The 14833-nt window shown below is 32.0% G+C and overlaps 2 protein-coding genes across 2 annotated transcripts in view; one reads left to right on the top strand and one right to left on the bottom strand.

The window, feature by feature from the left end:
* Positions 1-1684, top strand: part of LOC129230337 (partitioning defective 3 homolog B-like) — a 159559-nt gene extending 157875 nt beyond the window's left edge. The window contains exon 21 of the mRNA XM_054864769.1: positions 23-1684. Coding sequence (XP_054720744.1) covers positions 23-467 — 445 coding nt within the window. The 3' untranslated portion in view covers positions 468-1684. The remainder of the gene's footprint in view (positions 1-22) is intronic.
* Positions 1685-1865: 181 nt separating this feature from the next.
* The window catches only part of LOC129231053 (C-factor-like), a 29170-nt gene continuing 16202 nt past the window's right edge, over positions 1866-14833 (bottom strand). The window contains exons 4-5 of the mRNA XM_054865303.1: positions 7307-7456; positions 1866-2164 (exon numbers count right to left, since the gene is read on the bottom strand). Of these exons, the coding sequence (XP_054721278.1) occupies positions 1940-2164; positions 7307-7456 (375 nt within the window). The 3' untranslated portion in view covers positions 1866-1939. The remainder of the gene's footprint in view (positions 2165-7306; positions 7457-14833) is intronic.

Here is a 14833-nt window from a genome sequence, read left to right as displayed (position 1 = left end):
TGAAGAACTCTATTTATTTCAGGCCTGGCAGCAGAAAAGGATTTGCCGATCCGAACCGCTACAGCCACTACATGAACTTCCAGGAAATACAACAGCACCTGCAGCAGTTCCGATTCCACCAGAGCTTGTTCATGGCTGACCGGACGTCTGGGCAGTCTCCCTACGATCTAACCGAACCAACTCAGATGTCCCTTTCGAACAAGAGGCACTACAGGCACACAGTGAGTTCACCACGGTCCAGACCGACTTCAGAGTACATTGATTTCCGCAGCCCGGAACTGCTCGAGTACAATTCGGCCGGAACGAATGGATCTGGCTCCCTGCCGCGGAAAATGTTCACACATTCCAAGCAGAGGCCGAGGATTCCGGCAGCATTCATGGCTGATCAGAAGTATATAGACTGCAATGAACGTAGCCCCTCCAAATTTCATTTGAAGAATCACCATATTACGGGTTCAAAAGTGTGACTTTTCTAAAGTGTCTAATTTATTTCCAAATCAGTATTAAAATTAAAAAATTGAGATGAATTTGAATATTTTTTTTTGTTTGTTTAGGTTTTTTGGCCTTTTCCCCCTCAAGATTCCTATTTATTCATTGAATATTCTTCTTTAATGCAAAAAATCCAACTTACTCAACTAATGATAAACAAAGTCTTAACTAAAATAAGGGCAAAATCTCCTGTATGTCTCAGAACATATGACACATAAATAGTCTGAATTCCATTTAATATGTAAATATTCATTGAAAAATGAAAATAACAGGAGGCAATGAGCTTTTGCGAGCTCCCATGCAAATTACAAACACACCCATGAAAAAAAAGCATATTCACAAAGCTCACATGTGCCATTCATTACTGTACCTCAAGCTCATTGAAAAATTGAAATAAAAAAAATTCTGCAAAAGGAAAAATATATCTCAATACAGTATTCAGCCATTTAATAAATTTAAAATAAACACATCAATAAAATTAATCTATGCAATAAACATACCGCTACCAAATTTTCTCTTAAAAACAATTCTGTAAGAGATGCAAAGCTTTTAAGGCTCATATATCTCATCAATTTATATTTTTCTTCTTCAAAGATTGTTATGATTTACAAAAAGTTTTGCTGAATGACTTATGTGTCTAACATTTATTTCAAAGTGTTATACAATATTAATATTACCTAAATGATGCTAAGCAAACAGTTTGCTGTTAACAGGTCCTTTTAAAAGTCAGCAGAAACAGAAAAGCCTAATCTGTGATGAATAACGGTTGGATTCAACACATATTTCATTAGTGCCATGCATGTATATTTTTTTTTTAACTGAGCGAAACTTGGGTGTGAAATGTTATACCATGTTCATTTCCAACATGTTATGCAAGTTGTAAGTAAAACTTGCAGAAAGTCAATAATGGATTATCATTAATACTCTCTTGTTCATTACCTTTATAACCATTCTAAAAAGCATAGCTCAAATTAGTAAGATTACATTAATCAAAACTAAATTTTTAATAATTTATATTCATCTTAATTTATTTCCATCTGAATGTACATATGCATGTAGAATAGTTTTAGCACATGCGATTTGTTGATATACATTTGTTTCCACTGCATTTCATTGTACTGTATAGCCATTTTTAAACACTATGTAAATATATAAATATGTATTTATACTGTTGTAATAAAAGTCATAATTCTGACTGTCCTAATATTTCTGTGCCAATCATACACGGAACTCACAGCATAGTTTTGTTGATAGGGTAAATGCATCCAGATAAGAGGACTTTCTTTTTTTACAAAGTTGTTTGTAATATACGACAGTTGTATTTTCTTTATACAGCAGCAAAAAATGAGAATAATGTAACGCTGTCTTAAACGAAATTAAAAAAACATAACAATTTATTCCAAAAATGTTTACAAAATTAGGCAACAGGTTTATAAAACATTATTAACTTTCACCAGAGAATTTTCTTGCCATCATAATTGAAGAAATTGCCACAGTGGTCATCCTTCGCATTGACGATGACGTCAATCATGCCCCCGACGCTTGTCTCGGGAGTGATGAGCGCATTCTTCCCGCCCATGTCAGTCAAGACCCATCCAGGATGTATGACGAAAGTCAAGATGCCGTGAGGTTTCAAGTCCACAGACAAAGACTTCGACACCATGTTCAATGCAGTCTGAAATGAAAGCAGAAAGAAATTGTTACTATATGATGCAGGGGCAAATCTTTTTCTGGAGGTGGGGGGTAAGAAATTTAGGGCACAAATGGGGGCCTAGGGAAAATTTTCTGACACATAAGCATCAAAAATTCAGATTTAGGCTATGTTTTGTCGCTTAGGGGTTCATGATCCCCTCTGGATCCGTGCCTGATTTGATGCTATCTTATGAACACATAAAAAAGCTACTTTTAAAACAAGCTGCTAGAGTATAGATAAGGGCACAATGGTAATGAAATGGATTTCTCGCTTTTGGAAACTAAGGGTCTCCCAGTTGGCAACATTCTACAACTGTATTGCAACCATAGTACAGTCAGGATTAGATAAGGTTCATCCCACACAATAAGGTCCCTTTTTCTTAGTCTCAGCTCATTGAATAGATAATCAATGTTATGGAGTATTGGATATATGGTCAGGTTTTAAATAAGGTAATCCCTTACAAGGCACTTTTGACTGACTTAGGTGGCTTCAAAGCTGCTTAGATTCAGTTCAAATAATTTTCCATGATGCACGGTTTTATCGGTGAAAAGTTATTTCGTCTACTACCTTGGTGTATAGAGAATTCCGTAGAAAGTGAGTATCGAAAAGGGAGGTCGTGACAAAAGCACCAGCGCTCAAAGCATTTATGTCACAAAACATTTTTTTTTTACAAACTATGAAAAAAACAACAAAAGATTTTAGATAACTTAAAACAAACTTTAAAATATTGCACAAAAAATTAAAGATAAGTGCTGTCTCTCCTGAATTTTTGATTATTTTAAGTAAAAGAAAGGACCATGAGTACTTTTCTAGAAGATATCTGGACACAACTTAATTCTGAATTAAGATTCAAAAAATAAGGATTTTATGAGTTTATTTCATTACATTTGATTTGTTTATCTCATAGCCCTAGTTAAAAGGAAACTATTTATTCGGCTATATCACACATTATTTTGTATTTTCAAATTGCTTTGAAATGAAACAACCTAATAAACAAGATTTAAAGTTCTGTGAAACAACAATCTTCACAACCTTTTTTAGAATTGGATGTTAAGAGATTACATTTTCAGGGGTCATAGCGCATTTTGACTGTCTAAAAGTTGGAAAAGTAGCATATTTTCGCAAAAAAGTAGGACACTTTTACAAAAAAAATAGGAAAATGTAAAACTAGTATTTTAATGCAAAAATAGGAAATTTTCAAAAAAATTAAAAAGTTAATTGAAAAGTATTTTTAATAAAAAACTTCCCTTTCACATTTTTAACACCTCAGTACATATCTTACATGCAAAATATACAACTGGCCCTTTCCCATTTTTGCGATGAATTCTTCCTGAGTGAGTCCACATGATCAATGCACCTTCTTCAATGATTAAATAAAAACTTAGTACGTAATTGCTTTCTGTTTTTCTCTCTTTACTCACCAAAAGGTAGAATTAGTTTATCTTTCCTAGAGCATTGGCTACTGTGTGACTGCTAAGCGATTCGGTACAGTTTGTAGTATTTGGATATCCTACAGGATGCATAAAGTGGAAGTTATAGGTTAAACTAAAATGAATAGCAATTTTTTTTTATTCTACAACAATTTGGAGAAAGGGAAAAAAATCTTTTTTTTTTTTTGTTGTAAAATAGCTTAGGGGCCACTGTGGCCCCTTCGGTCTATCTAGGTATAAGGATCAATATTTACAGCACTATGAGGTGAATAATTAAACAATTAAACCATCATTCAAGTAGTGTCACTTAATGAAAAGTCAGAAAGTTTGACTAAGCTCCGTCAGATATTATTCGAGTTATTGAACAATAAAGTATGCGAAGGGCCACACAAGCCCCTCCATATTTATAGTGTTAAAACACACTCTCCCCTCCCCCTAAAAATTACAACGCCGCAGTCAAACCCATGACCACTCTAAGAGGACACCCCTGAATAAGAATAAGTTAAATACTTGTTTAAAATCAAATGCTATTCTATTTCTCTGAACCTACTCCCTTCTTTTTTCTTTTATTTTAAATAAGACACCTTGTTCAATACACATCATTAAAACATTAAATCAAATATACAGTTTTTGTTGCACCACCTTTAAATAAATCTTTTTATGCAACAAAAATTGTTTCACTCAAAAATTCGTTCAAGAACTTGTGGGTCATTCGTTGTCAAATGAATACAATTTTCTACCAAAATGTACATTAGCATTTAGGATTTCAATGAAATTGGTGCAGAGGTAATGTTTACATATTCATAGAAAGCTTTTTTTTACATTTAAATATGAACCCCATAATGATCCATGCCATTTCAATACATACATTTTTTTTTAATTTTTGAAGAGATGCATTTTTGTAAAAAATAAAAACTTTACTTAAAATTTTAATTTCAGGAACAGTTTGGATATTGAGCCTTCAAAGTTAATTGATTTTTTGGGGGGGAGGGGATTTTTACACTGCCGTACTTTTAAAATGAATGGATACTTTGAAATGTTTTTAAAGACTTTTTATGAGTTATCGATATCACCCTCTATGTTAAATTTAATCAAAATCTACTACTGTGCAGTCAAGCCTAGAGTGCTCCACTGGGAGGTTGCATAACCTTCCGAAAAAAATTTTATTCGGCAAATTTTTTCTGATAATTTGGCAAATTTGAGACATAACTGCAATTTTTTAATACACAAATGTATCTTTTTATTAGTTATATTTATGTGTTACAAACGTATTTTATCATTCGCCAAATTCAGAATTTCTGCCCCTCCTCGTTTAAAGAAATTATGGTACAATTTAGACGAAATTTTAGAACATTTTTAGGACAATGAAAATGAAGTTTAAGCAATATTGAACATTTCAGAATTATTGTCTTATTACAAAGCGCCAGCTTCAAAATCAATGTCGATTGAGGAAAGAGAAGTTTTTTTTGGTTCAGGCAAGTACATGATAACCCTTTTGAAGCATTTTATTGTAAAGTGTTACTACATCTTAAAACCAAACAATTTAAAGAAGGCAGAAAGTTTGAACTAATTGTGCTCAGTACTTATGCAATAAAATATTTTAGGTCAGAAATAACATGAATTTTCAAATTTAAATCTTTTTTACTTATAAAAAAAGTTTCTCTAATTAAACTAAACTTCATTCTGCTATACTAAAAATTATGTCTATTTTACAAAACTCTTGAATTTTAAGAAAATGTAACTGAAAAAGGGGAGGGGGGGGGAGAGAATCTTTTTTTTTTCAAGTATAGTTTAAATTGAAATTCAAATATAATAACTACATTACATGCCAGTGAAATAATAATAATAATAATAACATACACAATCAAGTATAATTATCAAAAGTTGGTATTTATATTGATAGATTTTACACAATGTACTTTTTAAAAACTAAAGTTGTTTCTTAATACAAGCAAGATAATTCAGAAGAAATTGCATGCATGTATAACTTTGTGAAATAAATTCAATATTAAATACAAACAATTTACAATTAACAAATTTTTAATTTCTGAATGCAAATTTCTTGAAATCACATCAATTTCAAAGTCTTCTGAAGAAATTTTCAAGCTGAAAAATAGGAATTTTTTGCTAAAATGTAGGAACTTTTGCTGAAAAGTAGGACATTTCCTACTTAAATAGGAAAAAGTAGGAAAAGTAGGAGGAAAATGAGCCCTGCATTTTTCAAAATGAAGGTATTTAAAGTAAAGTGTTGGCCTCGCTTAATCCAATATCGTCGGTTCCAAGAAATATTATTCGATTAAGCAAGGAAATATTTCTTGCCTTTCTAAATTGACAACATTTGTCTTAAAATGTGATAATACTAAATCAACAGCTATATAAAGGAAGTAATAAATATTATTGTTAAAAAGTTTTTTGAAATAACTGGAATAAACAATTATTTTATTTAATTATCACCTGCGGTATCAATTGGGTTTTTTTTGTAATGGCAAAGAAAAAAAATTTTATAGACAAGTGGAATTATTTTAATGGAATATGAATAATGTTTTTCTCGCCCATTGTCAGTGAAAAATTTTAATTTATATTTTTACGTCAATTTTTGTTCTTACTTAATTTATTTAAAAACTTACTTTCGAAAAAGTAATGTCACATTTTTGAAAAAAATAAAATTTGTTTGACTAGAGTACAAGATTAACAAAGTAAAATTTGAAAAGCATTTGAAAAATATAGTTTCTCATCTAACAATGAGCGTCAGTGAGGATTGTTAAACAAACAAAGGGAAAAGGCTAATGGATAAGACAATAGCTTGCCAGAAGTCTGCTTCAGGGTTGCTATGTTTTTAATTAAAATTTTTTTGCATTAATACATTAATATTTTATTTCTGATAACTTTAAAATCACTATTTTAACCTATTTAATTGTTCAAAGTAGTAATCACTATTTTGTAGTAAGTTACCGCCCTAAGCCAGGGCTAAGGCAGAAATACTTAAAATGTACCACCAGCTCAGTTATTCCATCCGAGGACTGCAGTTTCATGCTTTTTAGCACTCATCAGCCCAGAATTGGAATTACATGAGCTGGAGGCAAAAAACCTCTTAAGGGAGCCAAACTTTTAGCTAATGTAGAATTAGCACACCAGATGAGTGACCTCAGCAATGGTGCGGTTCAACTCAAAGATTGATGGCAAAGCATGGTATTTTGTAGAGGGTAATTTACTACATTTGTATTTTAAGTAGTAATCACTACTTTACAATTGGACTAAAAAAGTATGTTTACTTATTTTACATCTGTCTCTTGAAAGACATTAATATAGCAATTGTTAACTGTACTCCAATGACTTTTTTTTTCTAACAGTTCAAATTTCTTTACATTTTCTGCTTGATTGGAATAACTATTGCTTTTTTTTTTTGAACCTGCTGGAAAACATTTCTTGACATGGTTTGCATTCCATTATGTTCAGTCTTCTAATTTTCTTCTTTTTTGCTTGGTTAATCTCTACTTCACAGCTTAAACTACTTTGTTACTTTTGTCAGATGCATTTTCCTCAACTGGATTTTTGTAAATACAATTTTTGAAATACACCTTTCTCTACACATACTTTCAAACATAATCAACTCAGTATTCATAGCAATTAAATGATTGTAATTAAATTTGCAATTTTCCCCAAATAATGTCAAAACCTGAGCACTGAAACTTACTTTGCTTGTTCTGTAGGGATAGCAACCACCACTGGTATTATCATCAAGAGATCCCATTTTCGATGTAATGTTGACGACAGCTGCTCGTGAACATGACAATTTCTTTTCATTTGATTTAGAAGCAGCAGTTTTCAATAATGGCAATAATTCCTGCAACAAATGTACTATAAATAATATTGGTGAAGGAAATAATTTTTTAAAAAGTTAAATGTACAGCAATTAACTGAATGTTGTGTGTCTAAAATCTGCAATCAGCTGGACTTTTTCAAATGAACAATTCAACTTGTTTAGCCTTCTCCCAGGGGATGACATTGTAGACGATTTCTACCAACAAAACAACAAGAGAGACAACAGTCACAAGAAAGCTTTGTATTGCTGATCTCAACCAAAATCAAACTCTATTTCTATCTCCCCTTTAGTACAAGCTCTAAAAGAGCCACTGAAAAGAACTTATCTTTCAGTAATGACTAAGAAAATCTATAACAGGAAGGAGGGTCTTTCTTGTCGAAAGAGGCGGTGACCTGTCAAACTGCCGCCCTCAATGTCAGTAAGGGTTGAAGAAGGAAAGCAAACAGTAAACATGATGATGAGAATTTTCTCTGTTTGAAGGTCAAGTATTAAAGAATCACTATGAGCAAAGTGACAACAGACTAAGCGTTCAAAACTTCTCACAATTGCGAAAAGTGTGATAAATGACAGACATAAATTCAATAAAACTGTTATTGATTTGAAATCTAAATATATATATATATATATATATAGGTGACGGTGTTTGTTTGTTTCTTTCTTTGTTTATAAGATTTCTTTGTTTTTGATTTTGTGCGGGATTAGCAATACAAAGCTTTCTTTTGACTGTTGTCCTCCCCTGTTGTTTAGTCGGCTTCATTACTAAAAATCAAATAAGGAGGGTTGCCACAAAAGTTCAAGAATGAAATTCCCTGACATTTCCAGGTTTTCCAGTCGATTTTAGAAAAAATTCCAGGTTAATCATTGCCAACTTTGTTATTTAATAGCAATACAATATAATGTTTACTGTAAATAAACCTACTCTATAAACTAAATAATGCTTTGAAACATTACCAATAATTGCTGTCGAAATTTGGGTTAAATGAAGACAAACTTAAAATTAAATTCCAAATGCTTTAAAAAACTTTGAAAGACTAGATATTTCCAATTAGTAATACTTTTATTTTTAAATCTCTGCAATTGAATTGCACAAAAGTTTGTTTCCCTTTCAACATTCTATTTTACTCAAAACTTTTTAGCTCCTCTTTTACTCTTTTTCTTAATTTGCAACCATTTACTATGGCATGATGATATGTGTTAGGGGCCATTCTAAAGCAACTGAGCATATTGTAAGAAATCTCATTTAAGTTTCCCTTTCGGCCTGGAATAACAGAATTCCGTCAGCCCTTAATGCTACAAGACTTTTCTTTATAAATTTTGACCAATTGGCCCTTGTTGGTGCTATACTCTCAACTAGTGATGCAAGATCTATGAAAAACATTGATGATTTAAAAAAAAAAGATTTTCAAAATTAAAACATCAATGTTTTTACAAAAACCGCGAAGTTTCCAAAGCATCAACATCTATTCTCAACAGTAACACAAACATGTAAAAAAATTATCAGCAATGTGATAAAGGGATAAAATCCTAACAAATCTTTCTTTGGCATGCAAGTATCCATAAAAATCATAGTTCATTCTATCTTTAAAAAAAAAAAAAAAATTAAATATTTTCTGCAATAATGATTAGTTTAAATTTATATTCTTAATACATAAAAATATAGAAAATTATTACACTATTCTTCTAAAATAGACTTTTATTTTTAATTTAAAAATATTTTTTACACATCCTTAGCTTTCAAAGCTAATGAAGAACTAAAAAATTAAATGCTCATTTTTTTACAATTTAGTAAACAAAAATATGTAATTGCTAATTAACTCTGTAACAGTTAAAGTGTGCAAAAAAAAATAGATAAATAAAGCTATTTTAATTCAGAATTTATTAAAATAACTTCCAACCAGAGACGTACCGAGTAGCACTTTGGCCGAGTAGCCGAGTACCGAGTACTCGGCCTTTCATTACTCGGCCGAGTACCGAGTTACCGAGTACTCAGCCTTTCACTACTCGGCTGAGTTACCAAGTACTAATTACATTTTAAGAAGGACCACCGACACACGTGATGAATTTTGAACTTATTGGAATAGTTGTATAGACCTCCTTGTATATATAATAGTTTTTAAAACTAAATTCCTGCTGAAATTTAATTACGCATTATTTAAAACATTTTGTTTATGTCAAAAATTTTACAAAAAAATTATATTTAAAATTAAAAATACATAAATAAAAGGTATGAATCAAGTTGGAATTAAAACAAATTATACCAATTATAGTTATAGTCTGCCAAACATGAATAATTTTTAAAAGCAAATAAAACAAATGTGCAGGAACACTGCAGACACATGTTTCTGCGATATAAGGAACGTCTTTTTCAGTGCATAAAATGTGAGCTAAAGAATGTGAAGACATTTGACAAAAGAATCCGACTTTTGTCGGATGCCTTTAAAGCCACGAGCTCACACTTTGTGCATTGAAAAAGGAACTCCTTTAACGTTGTTTTATTTCCTTTTATTTTTTAAGCAAAGGTATTTTTATAATTCTTATAACTAATTTTTGTTTGTAGCAAAAATCCATTTTTAATATAAAAATTCAATATTTTCTATACTTACTTTTTTTGCACAATTTTTAATAAATAAGTTTTATTTACTTTGGGGACATTAAAATAGAGATTTATTCCATTGAAGCATTACAAACTTCATTATTCTCAAAATTTAAATTTGACTTCTATAAATGATTGCAGAATATTATATATGCATGCACTTTTTTATAAATTTTAATATCTGTCTTGGACAATATTCAATTTTTTGCAACTACTCGGTATTGGCCGAGTATCGGATCAAAATTTGGCCGAGTACCGAGTACTCGGCAAATTGGCCGAGTACCGAGTAGTTACCGAGTACTCGGTACGTCTCTACTTCCAACCGTTAAAATAACGGAAAAAGTTTGAAAAATGCATAAGGACTGAAACCTCAAACACACTAAGCAATTTTAGGCAGTCACTTTCAATATTGGTATATTTCCAAAAGAACAAGTTTTAACCTATAAAAGCTAAAATTTTGAGACTTTTAAATTTTTATGATTATTCATATCATGAAAGAAGGAAAGAAAATTCGTAGAATAAAAGCTATTAAAATACTAGTCAGACCAAACAATATTTGCAGAAAATATTAGAAATATCCAGCTAAGCATAGATTGACTTTTTTTTTTCCTTTCAAAAGATGCAAAATAATATGATTTTTGTATTTGTTTTCTATTTTTAGCTTTATTACATTCAGTACTTAAAAATGAGCTTGAATTTTCTTCCTCTCAACTATCAGGAAAATTCGCTTATCTGGAGTGCCACATTTACCGCATTTTCTGCAGCAGTTTCACCCGTCAGATGGAAAAATTGGGAAGGAATTCCATGACATTTCCAGATATTTCAATAATTTGTGACTTTCCCTGACCATTTTAGGTGATTTTCATTTTCCCTGACGATTCCAGGTTTTACATTTTCCAAGTGCGTGGCAACCCTGATAAGCTAACTCAGGACAACAAATTTTAAAAGATAGTTGCGAGAAACTGTGAGAGAAGTGGGGAGATTTAGACTAAATGGAAAAAAAATCTAACACTCAACACTTATACAGCAATTTGGGACCATCTAAATACTAAGACACAAGAGGAAAATCAAATTAAGTGAAGTCAAGTCAACTGTAGTTTCAAATCACCACAACAATATTTTACATAGCATGTTAATAGCTTTCTACAATCTCTATTTATGCATTTTGTTGTTTACTTTTCAGCAGCTTTTGTCATCAACAGTTTCCATTTCTTTAATAGTAAGCTCCTTTATTTGCCCTTTTTGCTTTGCTTGCCGCTTTTATTACTCATATCAAATACAAATATAAAAGTGAAGACCAGCAACAGGCTCTGGGCCCAGCTAGACTGGTCATAGTCAATTTTCAAGGAAGATCAAGAGCCCTCTTGAAACTATTCACTCCACTGCAAGTAACAGCTGCTTCTGGTAAACTATTCCAAAAACCTACAACCCTGTTGAAGCAGTATATTTTCCTTATTTCAAGATTAGCTTGGGATTTGGATTTGACATTTGAAAAGCTTAAAAATAATAATAATAATAATAATAAGCACAAGTTCTTTGCTCAGAGATCAACATAAAAGCAACATTCAGTGACTATAAGAGTTCGGAAACCTTGCAGATCATTGGGTAACAAAAGTAGATCTTTTGCGGAACGAATACAGGAAAAAATATAAGGTTTTGGCGCAACAAAACATGAAAACAACTTTTGTATCACTTAATATCATATCAGATGCACTATAAAAATAAAAGACCAATTGTTCTCTAATTTTTTTCACATGGTACGCTCCAGCTGTCATTTTCCAATAAAAATTAAGCCTACTATTCATTTGAGGGACCAGTAACAAAAAAAGGTTTTTGATCATTTTTCATTGTAAATAGCTGGCAATAAGCTATATATTTCAGAAAGAAGTTAAAACTATCTAAAATTTATTTTTATATTTTGGTGAAAATATCTCTTATACCCAAGGATATAAAAGCATTTTTTTTTTAAATACAAATTCTTTTTTTAAAAAGGTTTTCCCACTCTTATCAGACAGAGTTTTCCGTCAAAATTCACTAGACTCTCAGAATATTTGACAGCATATCAGAGGAACATAATAATAAAATTTGAAGTTGAAATAAATGTTTAATGTAATTAATTTTTCACTTTGCTTGCGCGAAAGATAGCAATTTATAACCTTCATAATCGGAAGCCCAGATAGATTCTACAACCCATAAAAAATTCCACCTTGATATCTTTAAGATGTAAAAAGTTATCAGCGATCTAATGAGCCGAGTTTTAATGATTCTTGGCTAGACGATGATTCGTGAGGCCTCGTTCACAAATAATCTGTTTTTATAATGAATCACTCTGCAAAGATGAGATAAAATTGTTGCCTGTTTGCGAACGACCCCTTACCATTCGTCGCCAGTGGCGTGCAGATCAATATTTTTTAGGGGACTAGTTGGTTACGGTAAATTACGATACACAAAAGTAAAAATATTTATAGATATACTAGCAAAAATACCCGGCGTTGCCTGGGTCAGTAATAGTTATGAGAAACAATCGTTACTTGCCTTTGCTTTCTGTTTTAAGCGAAAGAATTCAAAACAAACCTTTTTGACGTGATTACAAATCGAGCTTCTTCCTTGCATATAAAACTAAAATAGCAATAAGTATAAAGAACAAAATAGTATTCATTTAGAAACGAAAGCACGACATTTAAGCATGCACAAATTTGAAGAATTTCCGAAATATGAAATTAAAATTGATATGTTTAAAAAGATTTATCAGTTAGTACTTTTTTTTAACATCTAAAACCTTCTCTGTATGGTCATTGATGTATGAACTGTTTTAAAAAATGTAGCCGCCCGTGTTCCCCTTACACTTGCTTTAGTTATTTTGGGAAATTTCAATTATTGTAGGCACTTGGTGCGGTTTAAAATGTTACCAAATTTGCGAGAATCATTTTGGGACAATTTCGATAATACTCCCCCTTCTTACTAATTTTTATTATAGAAATATTGTCGCCAAATGCTGAGATACTTTTGGTCAAAATAAAATGGTGCTAATTGATTTCATTCGAAATGTTTCCAAAATAAGTAGTAAAATTTGGCGATTGTTTGAAATTGTGCAAAACTAAAAATTTATGAAAGTTTTTTTTCTCTTTATGGATTTGCCTAATTTAGTTGCTGGATTATTTTACACAGTAAAAAAGTTTTTTTTTAAGATTCTTTGATTGGCGATATTTTGTTTACATGGTGTAAGTTGAGAAACATTATTACGTAGCCTTTGGCTTCAAAAACTGCCACAGTTGAAAAAACTACCAAATGCATCAGCTACTGAAATCTTTCTGCAAAAATTTTGGCGATATTTCTGCTGGTTGATTGGATAGTGAGTAAGTGTCCAATCCGCATAAATAATAATAAGAAAACCGTTTACATTTAAGTTCCGTTTAAATGGAAAATGATCAGTCAAATCCATTTATTTTTAGCCAATCTTGTGGGAAAACGTTACTTTGCGATTTGACTTGAGAAAAGCCTCAAAAAGTCAGACGAAAAGCAAAAATATTCAACAATACAACAATTCTAGCTATCGACTGGGAGTTGAGATGATACACTAAATAATGAATTGGATTGATGAAAGCCTTCGAACAGGGAACAAAAAAGCTCATAAATTGTTTTTTATACAACTTAGAAACTTCGAACAGATGCTATCTTCAGCAGAAAAATTAGCGCTTTCGATGAACACATAATGTTAATATGTGCACGTTTTTTTCCACCCCCATATTGGGGCATTTATGCGAAATTAGGACTAAATTTGGAATAAAAAAGGAACTATCAATCGGACTTTTTTCGAACTGATCTATAAACCTTCCCAGTACCAAAATGAACAAACGGTGAAAGTTTCAGCCGAATCTGCCGGGTAGTTTCTGAGATCTTAGGGAACAAATTTACCAAACTCCATTTATATATATATAGATTATCTTCCCTATTATTATCAACTTCAGTGTAATGCTTCAAAGTTGATGAGCAACATTGCTCACTAAGATGAAAATCTATTCGAGTTTTACCATAAGTTTTCAACTGAGTAATGGCTTGGTAGTGTCCTTGGGTTTTCTCATGACGAATCGTTGCCTTGCGGAAATTGCTCATCTCTGAAAATCCATTCATTGGCATTCCAGACGCCTTTTTCCTTTTCAAAAAGGACGCAGGGCCAGCAAAATAATTTTTTTCTTGACTTACAAGCAGTCAGCCATTTAACAGTCTCAAAGTAATTTTTCTTAAAATGCCGATTGTAATTTTTTAGCTTCGCAGACATTGCTAGGTCAGGAGTAGGCCTGCTCTGTGAAAGTGTTTGAGCTTTCTCTTGGTCAAGTCAAAGCTCCGAACGAACGGTTTGCGAGAACGTCCAGCAGGCAGCAATTCTCTTCTGAGCTCCGGGGCAGTCTGTGCTATTGCGCATGCTGCTCAACTACGTCCAGTTGGGGACTTGTTTTTTCAACCGAGTCCCCTTCCATTACAAAAGAAAAACACAATGGACGCAATAAAATAGCTTTGACTAGTGAATTTGTTGTTTCCTGAAGCTCACATAGAAACCTGTACACTAGGTACGGAAACAAAAATTTATCCGTCGGTTTAAAAAATGCATGAAATAATCAAATAAGCTTTCGAGCGAACGCCAAGGATCTAACAAAGCTATGGCTATATGAGATCTGGGGAACAGGTTCTTAAGAGCTAGTCCCTCGGACAAGTCCATTTAAGACGTCGCACACAGGGGAGAAAGGGAGGGAGGGGCAGTAAAAGAAGTAGCGCTTTCTAATAAACTTGTTTTTCTGCTCACGTTT

The sequence above is a fragment of the Uloborus diversus genome, chromosome 1, assembly GCF_026930045.1.
Source record: "Uloborus diversus isolate 005 chromosome 1, Udiv.v.3.1, whole genome shotgun sequence".
Classification (NCBI taxonomy): Eukaryota; Metazoa; Arthropoda; class Arachnida; order Araneae; family Uloboridae; genus Uloborus; species Uloborus diversus.
This window is presented reverse-complemented; position numbering and strand designations above follow the sequence as displayed.